At 35.3% G+C, this 17,125-nt stretch overlaps 1 protein-coding gene across 1 annotated transcript; it reads left to right on the top strand.

Moving 5' to 3' along the window:
- The first annotated feature begins 3,067 nt into the window (after positions 1 to 3,067).
- On the top strand, positions 3,068 to 15,172 carry LOC136798848 (arginine-glutamic acid dipeptide repeats protein-like). Its single transcript, XM_067055522.1, has 17 exons — positions 3,068 to 3,241; positions 5,031 to 5,101; positions 5,375 to 5,480; positions 6,358 to 6,457; positions 6,700 to 6,856; positions 7,139 to 7,222; positions 7,658 to 7,834; positions 8,792 to 8,890; positions 9,294 to 9,374; positions 9,659 to 9,806; positions 9,964 to 10,033; positions 10,351 to 10,382; positions 10,631 to 10,885; positions 11,559 to 11,629; positions 11,911 to 12,009; positions 12,212 to 12,835; positions 13,028 to 15,172. Exons 1-17 carry the CDS (start codon positions 3,109 to 3,111, stop codon positions 14,807 to 14,809), a joined length of 4,089 nt encoding a protein of 1,362 aa, XP_066911623.1. The 5' UTR covers positions 3,068 to 3,108; the 3' UTR covers positions 14,810 to 15,172.
- Positions 15,173 to 17,125: the final 1,953 nt, after the last annotated feature.

Genomic DNA, 17,125 nt, shown 5'->3' with positions numbered 1-17,125 from the left:
GAGACACACTTTTTCGTAGGAGAAAAATATTTTGTTTGCTCATTTATATTAGCTTTATTTATAAGAATCAGTCGATCTGAAAATTTAAAATAAGTGAGTATGCCCCTGTTTCATTGGAGCAGGTAACTGAAGTAGATGGCCAAGAATATTTTGACATGACTTGATTTTATTACAAACCTGATTACAAATGACCCTTTCGAGCCAGAATATTGACAGGGTCATTTAATATGACCTTTTTAACTTCATTATAGTAAGAATTATCAATGTGCTGAATAAGATGCTTTGAATTTTCACTAAATTTTTAGTAGAAAATGCTAAAAGAGAGATTTTTAAAGGTGCCAATTGAACTTTTGCCTACACGTTTTTTTTATAAGAACGTCAAAAATTTTCGAAGCCTTCGGATGTTCTTAGTTTTTTGGATTTAAAGCCTAAAAATGTTCTTAAAATGTTCTTATTTTCAGCATTTTTTGAGCATTTTGATGTAATACAAAAGGATACAGTTAATGACCTATATTTAATCTCGAAGAGCGTTTAAATAACGTTTTAGCCAATTGGATGTTTATAAAGGAGACAGGGGTGTATAATAATAACTGATTTGAATATTTACATATGTTTTCTTATAATTAAATCAAAGTAATAAGACAGAGCAGACAAAAGAAAAAAACTAAGATAATGACCTTTTGCTTTATACTTATATGGGCGAAGAAAATATTTACTTTAATACAAATATTTCTTTTATATAACACATTGAAAGACTTTAGATAAATATAAAGCAAAGACTTATGTGTTAGCATTCAAATTCCACGAAACTTAGAATTTTGAACCAGAAGAAATCTGTCTGTAAGCTAAGTATTAAGTATTAAGTGTAGGTATTAGGCGTTTTAGACCTGCCCGTTTGTGAAGTGGTAACTAAAGGGTGGTAATTACGACAATAGATAGAGAGAACGGTGTACAAATTGCCGCTTTGTTTTATCTTGAATTGATTGTTTATCAAAAGAGTCGATCGATCCAACTTTTACTACGTAATTCTTCGTCTTATTTTTGTCAATCGACAGAAAAATGATACCCTTCTTTTAATTTTAGCATTTTCTCGTGGGAATAGATAACTTTATTGGAAACATTTCCGAAGTATTTTTCTGGCAAAATTCTAGGCTTTTGGAACACAAGTTAAGTTCCTTTGAAAGAGATTGTGTGATTTAAAAAAACCAACTTTGTATTTTATTTACTATTAGAAGTGGATTTTGTTTTTGTGAATTATGCATGCGTTTGACCTGTGTCCCTGTGAAACGTGTGAAAGAAGATATTTTCTTTTCTAGCCAACGTTACAACATCTCTTTTGTTTTATATTGCTAGAAATTGATTTATCCGCATCTCAAAATACATGAAGTGAAAAGAGAATGTATAGTTCATGAATAAATTATCGGCGAATCAAATTTAGACGGATTTTCTATTCAACAAAAACACTTCCATTTTTTGAAGGTTTGTTGGGGGTTCTCTATGTGATAGTGTACACGGTCTCTTAAAGCTTTTTGCCTGTCTCTTAAACAAAATATATAAATTGTGAATTTTGTGTTCCGTTAAAAACAAACCCATTTTGTCATTTGGGTTTTTTGCATTGACATTTTGGAAGATGCTTGGGCAAGCCAAGACTCCCTCCTCTTTTTATCTATTAAGACTTTCTTTTAATGATGTTGGTGTTGTTTTAAGAATGTTCTTAAGTTTAATTGATAAAAGCTCGGAAGCTAGTCTCATTAATGAAAAAGTCTTGCTGTGTAAACAAGTTGAAGTCTGTCCATTTATATAAGAAAGTTTTTTCTTTCGACCCTCAGCTTGGCGTGAATGATTGATTTTTTGAAAAAAGTAAAATATTTTTAGGTTTTGTAGTTTTAGGGTGTTTACATTTTTTTCGTAAGGTCATGTGGGTATAAAGTAGTTTTGGTTTGTTGTTTGGCCTTACAAATCTTCCCGGTATAAAGAAATTAATATGTGGTATAAACAAACGGTTTCGTTTTACGCCCTGATGTTTTGATAATGTATTTAGCCACCTCTGGACTTGAAAATACATAACTGTCAACAGAAAGGGATTTCTCTCATTGTCTTGTATACGTGCGCGCTGTCAAAAATGTTTTTGCATAATTACACTTCTTTTCTCGGATGATTAAGTTTTTAGTAGCACGCCTGTCTCTGTTTCTTACATTTGATTTTGGCAACATTTGTTTCGTGGGAAATTCGTAAGCTTGCGACTTTTAGGTTATTCTTTTTTTGGTTTGATACATTTCAGAGGTGGTTGATTTTGCTTTTTTGTAAAGTCTTTGCTCATTCGTAACCCTGTGATTCTGTGATGTCTATTTTACATATAGTTTATTTCAATTTTTGTTTTTTTTGTGAGAAATAGCAAATTTTTCAGAATGAATATATTGTATTTAAAAAAAAGAGTTTGATACAAAAACAGAATTAGAAATGCGGCTGTTTTGAGTTTCTCACTCCAACATGAGTGTAGTACATACTATACACACAGATTGGGTGGAATTAGAAATGTTGTTTTGAGATGTCAGAAGGATTATTTATGTGCAGTTTGGAGAGAAAAGGATTAGTTTTTTTTTGTAGTGTCAGTGTAGTATTAGTTTTCGGCCCGTTTTTGTATGTCAAAGTCTTACACTGTATCGGGTTGTTCATTAGATTTTAGTTTTCCACGAAAATATCCCAAACAATATATTTTACTGGACTGTATGTATTTTCTCACTTTTTACCATGCTTGTTATGTTATTATTACTTTTTCAGAGATTCAAGAAAAATGAAAATTGTTTAGTTTTGGATGACGTCATCGAAAGGAAAGTCTGTAATAAAGAGAAGAGATTCAACCATTCTCAAAAATCGCTCTCACCCTCGCTTACTCACATATAATAATTGAGCAGGAGAGAAGAGAAAAAAGGCAACCTCGTGTTATTTGTATGAACATTTCTGTTGCATTTTGATGTGAGATAACAAGATAAAAAGAAAGAAGCGAGCGATACACGCATCAATGGTTTCGTTGAATAATTTATCATTTGTTTGAAAGATCACCAACATTTTTGTTCCAAAAAGAAATTTTTATTTACATAACGAAAAATGACAATGGAGAATAACGAGGATAGCAGCAGCGGTGGAGGGGGGAAGAAAAGCAATGATAAAAATGGTGGAAATAAAGAGGATGAGAAAATAACGCAATACTCCGATGGCAAAGATATTTATCGTATCAATGGTAAGAAAATTCTACCTTGTTTTACGTTTCAATTTTGTTTAATTTGTTTCGTCGCTTCAAACAATTTCACTTCAAAAACATTTGTAAACACTTTCGTAAAAAGAATGTGTTGCCCAGGCAAGACCGTAGTCGGGATAAGTTTCGGACGACTTTCTCAGCCTTTGCAGGCGTTTTTAAGATATTTTGACTAAAGTGGGTTGCGTGGCCTTCTTGCAAGTCCTACCTGCCTGGTTGCCTGCATATAGCTATCAAAGAAACGACTCGTCATATTTTTTTTTATAAGAACAAACTATATAAAAACTTGAGGCTTTGATGGTCAAAATCCTTAGAACAAGTTAAGAACATTTTATGGCTTCGCGGGCTCTGAAACATCCAATCTCTTTGAAAAATGGTCAAAAATGCTAAAAAATGGCGAAAATAAGAACATGTTAGGAACATTTTTAGGCTTAAAACTCAGAAACAAAAAGTTAAAAAACATCCGACGGCTTCAAAATTTGGATGTGTCTGTTCTTATAAAAAAAATGTGTATTCGTTTATTTTTATATAAACGACAGACAAATCAAAAACAAAGTTGCCTTTTTAGCAAACTTAGGAAATCGAATCAAACTATGTATTGTAAACGAAAACTTTCCTCCCTTTTCCCTCGCTAAAGATTTCTATCATTTTTATCTTTTTTCGTTTTAAAGCTTTGTACGTCTGAATTTCGTAAACCAAGGAATTTGTGCAAAGTTAGTTTTCTTAGTAGAAATTGTTCTTTTAAAGAATCCTTTTACGACGCATTCTGTTCAGGTTTCAAAAAATTTAAGTTAAAGTGAGAAAGATTGAGGGGAAAGAAGGAAGACTTGTTAATCCTTCATCGAAACCTTATGAAAGATTTGTAACTTGATTCCCCTAACTTTCTCATTCGTGTGTTTTCAAAATAACATTACATAAAAATAGAAGGATTGTTGTTTCATAGGATGAAAAGGAAAAATAACACTTTTTTGGTTTTTCTATTTTTCTATTTCATCAAGAAATTAATTGTACCCTCTTCTACACCAGTTTTTTTCTTCCTACAAAAAAGCCCAATAAGTACAGACTTGATACATCGATTCACAAAAGTCATTAAAGTGTAGGTGTTTAAAATTCAATATCTTGCTGTAATTGCCGGCAATCATAATTTAATAGCTGATCAATCATTTCCATGAGTATAAATAATTAGTAAAAAAGTGACATAAAAAAACGAATTTTGTCTTTTTTTTGCAATTTTAGCACAAGCAAACATAACTGCCTCCCACAGCCGGTACACGTTTTTTTTTTATTAGAGCCCAGTTTATAAGAACATTGAGGCTGAAATTCGTCGAAAAATTAAGAACATGCCCAGCCTCAGTTTGGAAAAAATTGACAAGAAACTACAATTTTTTCCTCTTTTCAAGCAGTTTTAACTGAACTTAGGCATAGATTGTATTGTCCAAATTTTTCCAATTTTAAGTGCTCTTTATTTTGCATGATAATGTCGATTTAGAGTAGTCTGAAAAATTAAGAACGCATTTAAGAACATTTTAGGCTGAAAATTGCTAAAAAAATAAGCACATCCAGGCTCAGCCAAATTTTAGGTGTTCTAATAAATAAAAACGTGTATTTCCTTTTCCCAGAAAAGCGGCATAATTTCAAATAAAGCCTCGATATGTCTTGGTATCTATTTTTACCGAAAAGTTTCAGCTATTTTATATAGCTATTGTATTTTAGTAGCTTTTTATTCGAAAAAGATTGGCAGTTCTTATAAGAAAAATACTTTTGTTTTTTTTAGATACAGTCTACATTGAAAGTCAAAGGCCTGATCTTCCGTATTACATTTGCTCCATCAAAGATTTTAAAAGGGTAAATACGTTTTTAGATTTGAAATTCCCTCAATCAATTTTTCAAAAGAATCTTTGGCTCTTCGTAATCTTTTATGAAAAGTATTGAAACTGTTACATAATGAATGACTTTTGCTGAATTTTTGTCATTCGAGTGTAAATCAAAAAAGCAGCGGAATGAGAGATACGTAATGCGATAAAAAAGTGACATATAAAAGTCATAATTATGAAATCAATAAGCATGTCTTTTGCTTGCTCAATTGATGATGTGGATTTCTTTGTTTTCTATTTACAGAGCAAGAAAGATAACATCACAGTCGATGTAGTGTGGTTTTACAGACCATGTGAAATTCCTGCCACCGTTTATCAATTATTGCTACAAGACCGTAATGCCGAAAATGGTACGAGATACTTTCCCTCCCTAGTTCAGTAATTGGAAGTCCCTTCCTTTGATGCTGTTTGATTTGTATTGAGTACTTCCTTTTTTATATAAGAATGGTGTAAATCAATTTCATCATGGATATTCTTAACTTTTTCGGGAAAATCATCCTAAAATATTCTTACAGCAATCTTAGGTTAGGATCCTTATAACACTTAGTACGTAGGTGTCAAGCATAAAATGACATTTTTGTGAAAGGAGTGAGCCTTGCTTTGGGGTAATTAAAATTCCATGCTGGTGATATTCCTGGCATTCTTAATTTTTTGGTCATTTTTATTATGGACATTCTTATAAAGTGTATTCCCCCATATTCTTATATAAAAAGCGTGTACTTCCTTTTTTATATAAAAAAGTCATGTCATCTATATGCAATTTTAATAAAGTTGTAAAAAAGATATACACTTCTCAAAGTGCCTTTTAAGCTAAGCTCTAATTACTATGGTATTGTTATTCACGTTATAATCTGCATTTTATTCGTTTTGAATGAAGCCTCTCTTATTTCCCCCCGCTTTTACTAATCAATTAGTTATCCCGAAATCTATAAATGAAGTCAGTCTAAACAAATAACATGTAAAACACTTAAGCTATTTTGATGTGTTTAAAACGGTTGTGTGATTTTCAATCATCCTATATCCTTTTGTCAAAATAAAGTCTGTCATCCATTATTGACAAAGAGGATCAAATGACCTCTCCATCTTAACTGTATACTGTTATCTCTTCAAACAAATGTCTTGTCAATTTTTTGTTTCCTCCTCTAAACTAACAATTTTATAATTAGTTTATTTATACAAAAATATTGAAAAATAATCCTTTTTTAAATATGTTGTACTTTTTTTAAGGATCGGGTGAGCACAATGTATTGCTGGACAACCCGGTGGTCAAAGAAAGGGAACTTTTTGTTTCCGATTTTATCGATATGTTTCCGGCTTCGTCTTTACGGTATGCGATTGATTTGTTTGATTAATATATAAATATTTGTTGCCTTGCCTTTCCATTGTCAACTCTACAACAGATTTCATGTTTATAAAACCGTTTTATCGTCGTCTCAAAAAGAATTATAAACTTATTAAAGAAGCATTAGAGACATAAATTACTAACATATTTTTAATTCAATAAGTCGTCAAGCCCCATATATTCGTTTTTATTGACTCCATTTGATTTTTGTTTGTTGGTCTTTTCAGAGGTCATGCGCGTTGTAATCCTTTTAATGATGTCAAGGATTATATGATGGAATATATAGCAGATAAAGACAGTTGGTATTATATCTTACGTTACAATCCTGACACAAGAAGAATGGCCAACGCGAAAGGAGAGATTCGTATTGGGGCTAGTCATCAGGTATTCTTTCTCATATTTCCTGTCTCTTAATCATCACCCTGTTCAGAAGCAAAAGAAAAAAGAGAAAAGCCAATTAAAAAACAATTGGAATGTCTAATACAATATTTATGGCAAGATTTACATCGTTTGTGTAATTCTTTGACAGTCAGGCTCTTTAGACCGGCTGTGGTAGAAATGATAAAACAAAACCGACAATTTCTAAATGTAAACATTTTCCGATATAAAAGTTTAGGTTAGCCCTTCTACTTTGTCTAACTTGCCACCGTCGATTTTTGTTATTAGGCAACTCTTCCAACTTGCATTGAATACCACAAGAGAAGCAAAGAGGATCTGAAGGAATTGCACCAAACATGCATGGAAGACATCGTAAGTTGATTTTACGGACCAATTAGCCATACATTTTATGCTTTGGTTTTGTAGGTGTTTTTAGCCTTAAGACCGCTGACCTATTTATAAATCTTCGACTAAACTTTATCCGCTATATTGACCGGTGTTCTTTGGAAGTTTTGCCCATAAAGATGCCATTGAACTGCATTGAAGTGTAGAAATCAACGTTAAATGGTGCTACAGCATCACAACACACACAAGTATTCAAGAAAAAGTAGATCTAGCGCTCTCGATGCATTTACACCGCCATTGACTAGTGCTACTATTAGGGTGTCACTTTTTTTAAACTCTTTTCTAAGATTTTGGTCGGACGCGGGAACAACCTTTAGTCAAGAAGAGAAACCTCCTCCATCAAATGGATGGTAAGAAAAGAAAATTGGGGTATAACGCTTAAATTTAATATTGTTATTTCAGATCTGGGATCCACAAGGAATTGCAAATTCAAAGTTGGTGGTGTATCTTCGTGCTGCTGGAAGCATAACTTCCTATAGTGGATATTGGCAAAACACTCAAGAAAGTGGCCCCTGTATCATCGACAAAAATTTAAACATGGTTTCCCAAGATTTGCCGATTCAGTACTCTTACGATATGGTGAGTGTATTTTTCTTGTCTTGACAACTGCCAAGAATCTATAGTATAACGATTCGTTTTCCTTTCCCTTGGTCAATCCTTTCAAATATGTTGACAAGAAAGTATTTCGTAAAGGTTTTCGATGATTAAGCAATGATGCCTCAGAAGCTCGGTCTATAATCAACTCTTTCGATACCATCTTTAGGTTTCTGTAGAATTTATTGAGAACCTTTTTCTAAATTTGACACGTCAAATAATGAATTGTGAAAAGATCTTTCCGACAAATCCAAATTTTAATTGCCGTCTTTTTCAAAATCGTTAGAATAGAAAAAGTTTCTTCCGTGTACTCTAATTCTACTTTCGGGAATTGCTAAATTTTCACTAATACAGTATAGTCTTTTCAACCCAAACCTCTATAACTCTAATGTCTTAACTTGAAAAACTTTATCGACCCTTCAACAATGCCTTATATACTATACACGTTTTTTTTTTTCAAGAAACTAGTTTTACCAAGCAGCCTCAATGGTTCTTAAGAAATCGGCCTTTTGAGCCTTAAATGTTTCTTACATGTTTCTAAACTGTGTCAAGCTTAAAGGATGCATGTCGATAATACAATAGTCCAATTGACTAATTTACGGTACTTTCATATCTTCTATATTGATTTTCTTACTTTCTCAAGTGTTTCTAACTGTTATGTATGTATATTTCTGGAACCTTGATTGGAAGGTTCTTAAAAAAAACGAATTAAAAAATGATATTTTCTCATTCTCAGCCTCAGCATGTTTCTTAGATGTTTCTTAGTTTTTAGGCATTCTGAGCCTCATGTTTCTTAAAAATGTGTTTCTTAAAAAAAAAAAACGTGTAGTCCATAACTCGAAATTTCCTTAACTTGAACAAGTTTTATGTTATCCGTGCGTAATCGACTTATAAAGACTCAACTGTACTTCTGTTTGATCGTCGTCTTTTCATATTTGATAGTTGCACGGGCACAACTATGATTTATCAACGGCATTGCAAGATCTTGTTTGTAACCCGTCACCAAAGAAAACAATGAGATCTTGGTCAGATGACGAAAGAGTGAGTACCTTTCATATTATTGCTACATCAGATTTTACTTAAGGCTCTTAAGCATTTCAGACGAAACAATACACTAAATCGATTTTGAATCATTTTCTACATTTGAAAAAACTGAATAAATTCGCATAAAAGGTATATAAAGGTTTCAGGTCTTAACTTTTATTCGAGATTCAAAGGGTTTGTTATAGATGCAGAGCAAACGAGTGATGACATGTTACTTTTCTGTTCGTTCGTCGGCCGTGCATTTTACTTGATGCTGAAATCTTAAGTGGAAAGGGAAAGGTCCTTGAGTAGTACGTTGTAAAAGAAAGTGGATTTAAAGCCGTGTGTATTTTGATTTCCTAAGGGTTGTTTTCCTTCTATCTTTGGCTCTTATCTTCATCCATTTTGTTTTTGTTTATAGAAAAAATTCATGAAAGGTTTGAGATCATATGGGAAAACATTTCATCGAATCCGTAAAGAGCTGCTTCCTGACAGAACCACCGTAAGTCCGAGACTTTTTTTCATATCACATATTAATTTTCATAGGAATGTTGTAAAGTTCTCTTTAGACTTATTGTAATACGGGTTTTATAAACTCAATACAATCCATTGTGACATGTTGAGAACCTAGAGACTGATTTATAATCAACCAACCTCATCCTTATTTTCTCGGCTTATAAAAACAAACTGCGATTTTTATAAGAATATCTTCATTGAGGAATTTAGATTTGACGAGATGAAAAATTCCTGCTTTAACTTTTGTTCCTTTGTTTTCTCTTCTCACAGAATGATCTTATTCAATATTATTATTTTTGGAAGAAGTCGTCAATTGCATCAAGTTCTCGACCTCACAAACGTGGCGGTAGACGTCATAATGTGTTGGCTAGAAAGACCAGAACCACAAAACCAAAAACAACAGAAACCTCTGAATTTTGTAAGGCCATTTCACGTGTCAAGAGATTATTATAGTTTTGCTTCAATAAAATAGGATATTGTGGTTTCAAAAGCGTTTAGATTATCAAAATGAGACCTCACAGTTTGTATTGAATCCCTTGGATGTATAATTTATGATTCTTTTCTTTTCTTTTCAGTGGAATTGAGTTCGTGCAGTGAAAATGAATTTGATGATAGTGATGACAGCGAAAATGTTCGCGACTTAAGGTATTTTTTAACTGTTTATTTAAATGATCACTATCGTCCGTTAGATCTTCTAGACCCACATGTGTGATGCTTAGCGTCGTGGTCGGCCTTTTAGGGATTTGTAAAGAGTCGACACAGAACGTTGCCCAAAATAATTAACCCCCTCTCAATCATATTAGATTCGTTTCCAATCTTCTCGAAAGCTGACCATGCCGTTAAGAATGGTTAGCTTTGTACAGGGAACTATTTTTAAGTTAAAATTCTAAGATCTGCTTTCCAAGTCTTTTTTTCAAAAAATTGTGATCATGTCTGATTGTTATACTTTTTTCCTGTTTTAGTTTATACGCATGTCGCCACTGCTATACAACTAGTAAGTTATGTTTGAAAGCTCTAAGTATTCTTTGCAAACTGATTTTCGAAAGCTATAAGCCAATAGAAACTGAAGAATTTTAATTTTTTGAAATGAGCTTGATAACGCTTGACCGAGCTGCCTTTCAAACGGTACGATTTAGTGAGTCTAACTTGGTGAGAATTGAAGTGGGCTAACATTTCTGCTTCGTCATCGTTTAACGATAGAAAAATTCTGTTATTTCGAAAACTCGACCCATTTTTCTTTAGAATCACCAAACTGGCATCATGCTGGCAAATCGAAGACTCTTTTGTGTTACGATTGTCGGTTATACTTCAAACGGTATGGAAAAATGCGTCCATTAAGGGAGGAAGAAAAGAGAGACCCTCCGCCGTACATTTATAAAGCAGCTTTTGAAAATTTAGAAGAACAAGTGCCTTACACTGGGCGCATGCGCACTAGAAGATCTTCGACGCCTGTCTTTTGTAATCCTGCTACAATGAAGAATCGCATACTTCAAGATGGTAAGACTCTTGTGCTTATAGAAAATTATATTCGAGTACAGTAAATTAATTATTAGTTCTTTGAAAATCGGCCCCTATAATGTCACGCCAATCTTGAGCGGACAGTGTTTCTGTATTTTAAGCTGAGTAAGTAGGTTTGAAATATAAGCTGGTTTACGGGTGGAAATCTTATTTATAACATTTTGGAATAGACAAGTTTTTGTCGAATATTTAGTTTTTGAATACTGAAGGAATCAGTTCATGTACTTCTCCGTTGAGCTCTCTCTTCTACTTTTGTAATATTCCTGGATGTAATATCTCATCTCTATACTAGACAAGTCTTCTTTGCGTGTGTTTATATGTTTAATTTGAGCTTATTAATACGAGAAGTAATGTCTAAGTACGAAAAGCTGTGTTTTTCATGAATAGAAACGAATTTCTTTGATAGTCAGTCAGCTTGATAAGATTAGGGAAGTACTTTTCTTTAGGATATCTTCTCAGTTAGCTGTTATTTTGATGAAATATAAGCCAAAGAAAGAGTTTTGTTTCTCCTGAAAAGTCTGTTCATATATGAAATTCCATAGAAACCACATTATCTGATGTTTTTAAAAGAAACAAACCTCTCACTATCAAACTACTCGCGTTTAATGTTTATGTTTTGATTACTTTTTAAGATTTGTTGTATTTTTTTTAGCCAAGAACAGTCGTAATAAACAATCAACACCACTACCTACCACACAAGAAGCCGAAGAAACGGAGCCTAAGGTTTGTTTGTCTTTGTCTCTCTGGTCGTCGTTAGAACGTAAAAAAGTGCTCCGTGAATCAGAGTAAGCACGCTTCATTTGTAAACAACAAACCAGAATGAAATGTTTGATTTTTAATCTTCTCGCTTGTCCTTTTTTGAAAATCAAACGTGTTATATTGGAAGTTTATCGTGGCTTGGATCACGAGATTTACAAACGTGTTAGTATGTATGTCATCATAGGTGTTTGCATATCATACAGCGAGACTGTTCCTAAAACTAGATGTATTGTTTCTTTACGTAGGCAAAGAACAAACGAAAAGCCCAAAATGAAGAGATGGAAGGAAAGGATGAAGAGAGTAAGAAAAGCCGCGTAGAAAGGAATGAATCGGATGATGCACTGGTAAGAATGATTCTTTTTTGCTGTTTTTAATGTAGAAAACATAGAAAATTAGTTTCTTTTGCGAATTTAGAAGTGTTTAATAGAACCTCTCCTGGTGTCAACCCCACAAATCGCGTTTATTTCATGAAACCTATTACTATCATTTCCCGATGACGAAGATATTTATCCCCTGTAGCATAAGTTCATTCTTTTATTCACGTAGGACGCAGATGACGAATCCGAAGATAGTGAGTCAAGCAGCCGTGCAGAGAGCAGCAATGGGCCTTCCACTGAAAGCTCGCGGTCACACTCACCCGTTCAGACAACCACAGTGAGCGAATCTAAACCTCAAGTTCACAGTACAACCACTGTCATTGCGTCATCGTCAAGTGTATCTAGTGAAATGACACCAAGTATACAACAATCTGTGATCTTGCAGAAACCGACCATACAACCTGAACAACAAATGGCGGCTGTCAAACAAACGATTCAAGCTCCGCCCCAAGATCGGGTGGAGAATACTTTCCAACCAATTAAAGAAGAAAACGATGAAATTAAACCACGCACATACGCCCAACAACAACAATATCAAACACCCATCAATAAACCCCCACCCATGCATCACCATCAGCACTTCATGAACGCCCATCATTCGCCCGCTGTTCAACCGGAACTTTTCTCAGGTCCGCCCTCGCCGGAAATTCCCGATGACATGGAGAAGTTGGAGAAAATCAACCAGAGATTCGAGTTGAGAAGGACTGATCCGCAAAGTACATGTTCGAGATGCGAAAGAATTTACACTTTCAAAAGACCGAAGAAACAACGAAATCCTGAACAGGAGCATCAGGTACACTGCTGTTTTGCTTTCTGCAATGTTCTAATCAAATAAACTTTCTGACTTAAAATCATCTTGCGGGCCTCATTTTCATAGTACTTTTACCAAGATTCTGCTATGTCATTCGACTCAGCTGATTGGAAACTAAGTAAAGTAATTAGCATGAGTATATTTTCAATGTTGTCTATTTTTTGTTTTATTCAGAAACGTATGTTGGAAGAGCAACATGCTTTACTTCGCCAACGTGAGAAGGAGGCAGCTCTGAAGCGTCGTGAAAGTGGTAGTCCTGTGATCAGTCATCACCAACCTGCACAAATTACGTCACATTTTGAGATGCAACGAGAGAACATGCGAGAGAACATGCAACGAATGTTACAGCAACAACAACAGCAACATCATAGAGGAAGTGGAGAACGATACATGCCTTACTTCTCCCACGACCACCCTCATCGACCGGGAAGCCCTCCCCATTTTGAAGGAAAATACCCTGCACTGGTTAAAGGTCTTGAAAGACCACCTACTGACCATCGATCGCAGCATGCTGCATTGCTGTCGCCTCACCCATCGCATCCAGCTCATCCCTTCGTACCACAAAGAAACTCAGAAGCTCTCGAGTTTCACCGATTATCTCAAAGCGGCCGTGGCCCCCATCCACCGCACCCTCCACATCCAACAAGTGCCGCCGAAGCATACCTTCGTGCACATCGCACGAGTGGAGACTCAACACCTGGTGAACGCCCACATTCAGCAATGGATCGATCTGCGTTGGAACCTCCACCAGTGAGCGGATCACTAGTTCAACCTCATTTACACGCCCACCACCACACGCACACCCATTTACACCTTCATGATGAACATTTAAGAAACGCCTCACAAGCAGAACCGAGCAATCCTCACCTTGAACGCCGTGAACACCTCAGCATTCCACCCACACCGCCCATCCCAACGCATAGACCTAGCTCTCGACCAGGAACTGCTGCCCCTCGTGAACTTTACGAATATCCGCATCACTCTTTCGCTGCTGCCAATGAAGCTCAAGCTCGTTTAGCGCGCGAAATGAGTCGACATCGTGTTCCGCACGGGCGGGAAAGCCACCCTCCATCTGTTGTCGGTCGTGAAGGCGCTGTTAGTCCAAGTTTCCCTCATGATCCACAAGAAATGATGAGAGACCCTGTTGCATATCACCATTATGTTACACAAAGAAAAAGTTTCCCACATGGCACACGTCACGGACATGGCCAAGCGCCTGACCTCAGTCCGCGAGGCTTACCACAAAATGTTCGTCACAATCCTGAGGCGTTTAATCGGGAGGCTATCGAAAAACACTTGAATGAAAAATTGACTTCGACTGCACACTTTGAGAGAGCTGAGCGTGAGAAAATAATGCGCGCAGAACATGCACGTCACATGTTACTTCAAGAGAGAGGACCTGCTTCTGAGGCTGTTTTGAAAATGAAAGGAGAAATGCTACTACCGCCTGGTGCAGAGCGTGGTTTTGGGCGAGAGGATATTCATTCTTCTTATCATTATGACCCCGTGCGTCGCTCTTTATATGAACGCTCGGCTCACCCAGACGCTGCTTTCCTCGTCCACGAACGAGAAAGAGAACGAATCGAACGCGAGAGGGAACGCGAACGAATGGCGCGTTCTTCAGTTTTCGATCGATCAGCCGTTAGTGAGCGTGAACGAGCGCTAAACGAACACATGCTTAGTGAACAGCACCGCGCAATGACGGAGCGTGAACGTGAACATCGTGCCATGAGTGAACGTGAACGTGCTTTGAACGAGCAACGTGCTCTACATGAGAGGTATATGAGACAGGCTCAGGAAAGGGTGCCTCATGCTCGTTCGCCTATGGAACATCATTTAGAGCGACAACCTCATGACAGACTACCGCCGCATGAGCGCGCGGCACACGAGAGAGCCAGTATAATTAGTGGACATTTTAAACCAGAGACAATCGATCTGTCGTTATCAGAGGATTAATAAAGTTCTTAAATGTTGGCGTTGTGTTAATGATGATTAAAATATTCTTAATGTTTGAACTGATTACTACATGATGTGTTTTAGCATCTTACAGAATTGTTTGCGTGAATTTTACACTTGTATATTACCCATTCTTTTGTTATTCATTACTTTTTTATACAGAGACATTTTTCACAAAGGGGGGTTGGTTGTTGGTAATCATTTCGCTGACCAAATAATTTGGTCTTTTGCATCCTGATTTTTTATTACTGATGTATATATAATCTGTTAGTGATCATTTGCTTCATATTTTTTAGGATCTTTCTTTTTTAGAAGTCACCATATTATCATTAGATAGAATTATATTTCATTTATGAATTCAAATGAATTGTGTGTGATTTCTCTAAATCCAACCAAGTCCCACTCCATTTCCGAAAGAAGGGTCAAATGCCCCAAACCTTAACCGTTCTAGCACACTTAATTGCAAGAAGTACAGTCGAATCGTATTCTACATTTGTTTCGTCTATCACATCCAGTTATGCCTAAAATACAAATTGAGAGCTTTTATTTGTCAAAACTTACCTCTGATCTAATTTGAACAAGTCAATTCATGCAAAACAAACAATTTTAGGACTAAAATTCAAAGTTATTGAAAAAATATCAAGCTCTATTTGAAAAGAAATATTTTTAGGGCTTCTTTCATTTCTATTTCTATAAAGTTTCCAGATCTTGAAATCCTGAGCAGCTAAGGGATGTAAGGGCTATTAAAATTTAGCCTTAATATAATCTACATCGGAGACAAAAAAGGCTGTAGCTTTTGGTGGAATTCGAATTAGATAGCGCTTTTGTGCTCCTTGAAAAGGTAAACACGAGTGGAATATTCTCAAAAAGGAAAAACTGAACTTCTTTGATAAACTGCGCTTTGATCTCAGAACATCGTCAGTCGAAATTTATAGTCCAACTGTTTATCAGTGATTGACTTAAAAACCATTAAAAACAACACAAACGAGCTCTTTTTACAGTCAACCAGGTAAAAGTTTGTATATTATATTTTGGCTGAATTAATATTTTTGATTTTTTTCTTATTTAAGACATTCTAAGATTGAAGAGTTTCTGAAATTAAAATGACATCATAGCACTATTCCACGAGAAGTTGATCTTCTTCATGTTTTTTTTTTTTACTTCTTCTTCTTTTGATAATATTCTACTCTTGAATATCTTTTTAGCGAGCAAAAAACCGCTATCTAAATCGAATTTTACCAAAAGTTATATATTCAACTCAGTTTAAATGCAGTCGTTCACCAGCTTTTGCGGTGAGCGGCCAGGGGGATACGAGGCATCGAACCGGGCTATCACCCAACTTTTCAAAAAAATTCTCATGCTTTTTTCCATCCTTTCAATCTTCTTCTCCCTTGTCATAGATGGTGGCAGTCTATTTCAAGTGTTTTTTTCTTTATCTTCGAATGTATTATCTGCAACGTTAGTGGCAGAACGGGTCAAAGATGTGGCAACTTTGTCCAGTGGGTAGTACTTCTCTAGCTAGTTTTTTGGTATCCTCGGCAGGTCCGTAGGTTTTATGTTTGAGTTTGTTTTTATACTTTTGAGCGTGTTATAATAATTCAAAGAAACACATTTTTATTTTTACGACCTCCTCTGTGGTGATGCCTGATCAACATTTCTAGGCCTACCTACATTATCCTGTTTATATCATTAGGGAGGATATTTTCGAAAATGGCCGAAATCCTATGCAGGTTGAAAACTGAAGAACAGAGTTTGTGTTTTCTTGGAATATATTTAATTGATTCATATTGAGTCACTTTTATTTGTGTTTATTTTTACTTTTTCTCACATTGAGTTGCTTCTTTCCTTTTGGTCGATTTAGATCATGATGTGCATTTTTGCTTTTGAGATACTTCCGAAGAATACACCTTTGTCCCATTATGTTCATGATTATATATAGCCTTTTTCTCCGATGCAGACTATATTGAGATAAAATTTATTTAGAATGTAGTCTAGCAAGCTAGACGACTAATTTATACATAGTAGAAATAAAGCAAAAAGTAATGAATGGAACAATTTTAGTCGTCTAGAAACCTTTGTGCACTAACTCCAAACAAAAGAAAAGTGTCAATATTGCAATTATAATTTTTTCCTGCTCAAAATAATTCTTGAGAAAAAAGAATATGTGTGGATTTGTGTATTGAAAGTTTTTCATTTGAGTTGATTTTGTTTTGAGAGTTGGTTGTTGCTTGATAAATTGTTTTCTCGCTACGCAAGTTTCTGCGTAGCTAGCCCCTGTATCTATAAGGCTGGAACACCGGATTCTTCCAGTCGTTT

This window comes from Clytia hemisphaerica, unplaced genomic scaffold (genome assembly GCF_902728285.1).
Source record: "Clytia hemisphaerica strain Z4C2 unplaced genomic scaffold, Clytia hemisphaerica genome assembly, whole genome shotgun sequence".
Lineage (NCBI taxonomy): Eukaryota > Metazoa > Cnidaria > Hydrozoa > Leptothecata > Clytiidae > Clytia > Clytia hemisphaerica.
This window is presented reverse-complemented; position numbering and strand designations above follow the sequence as displayed.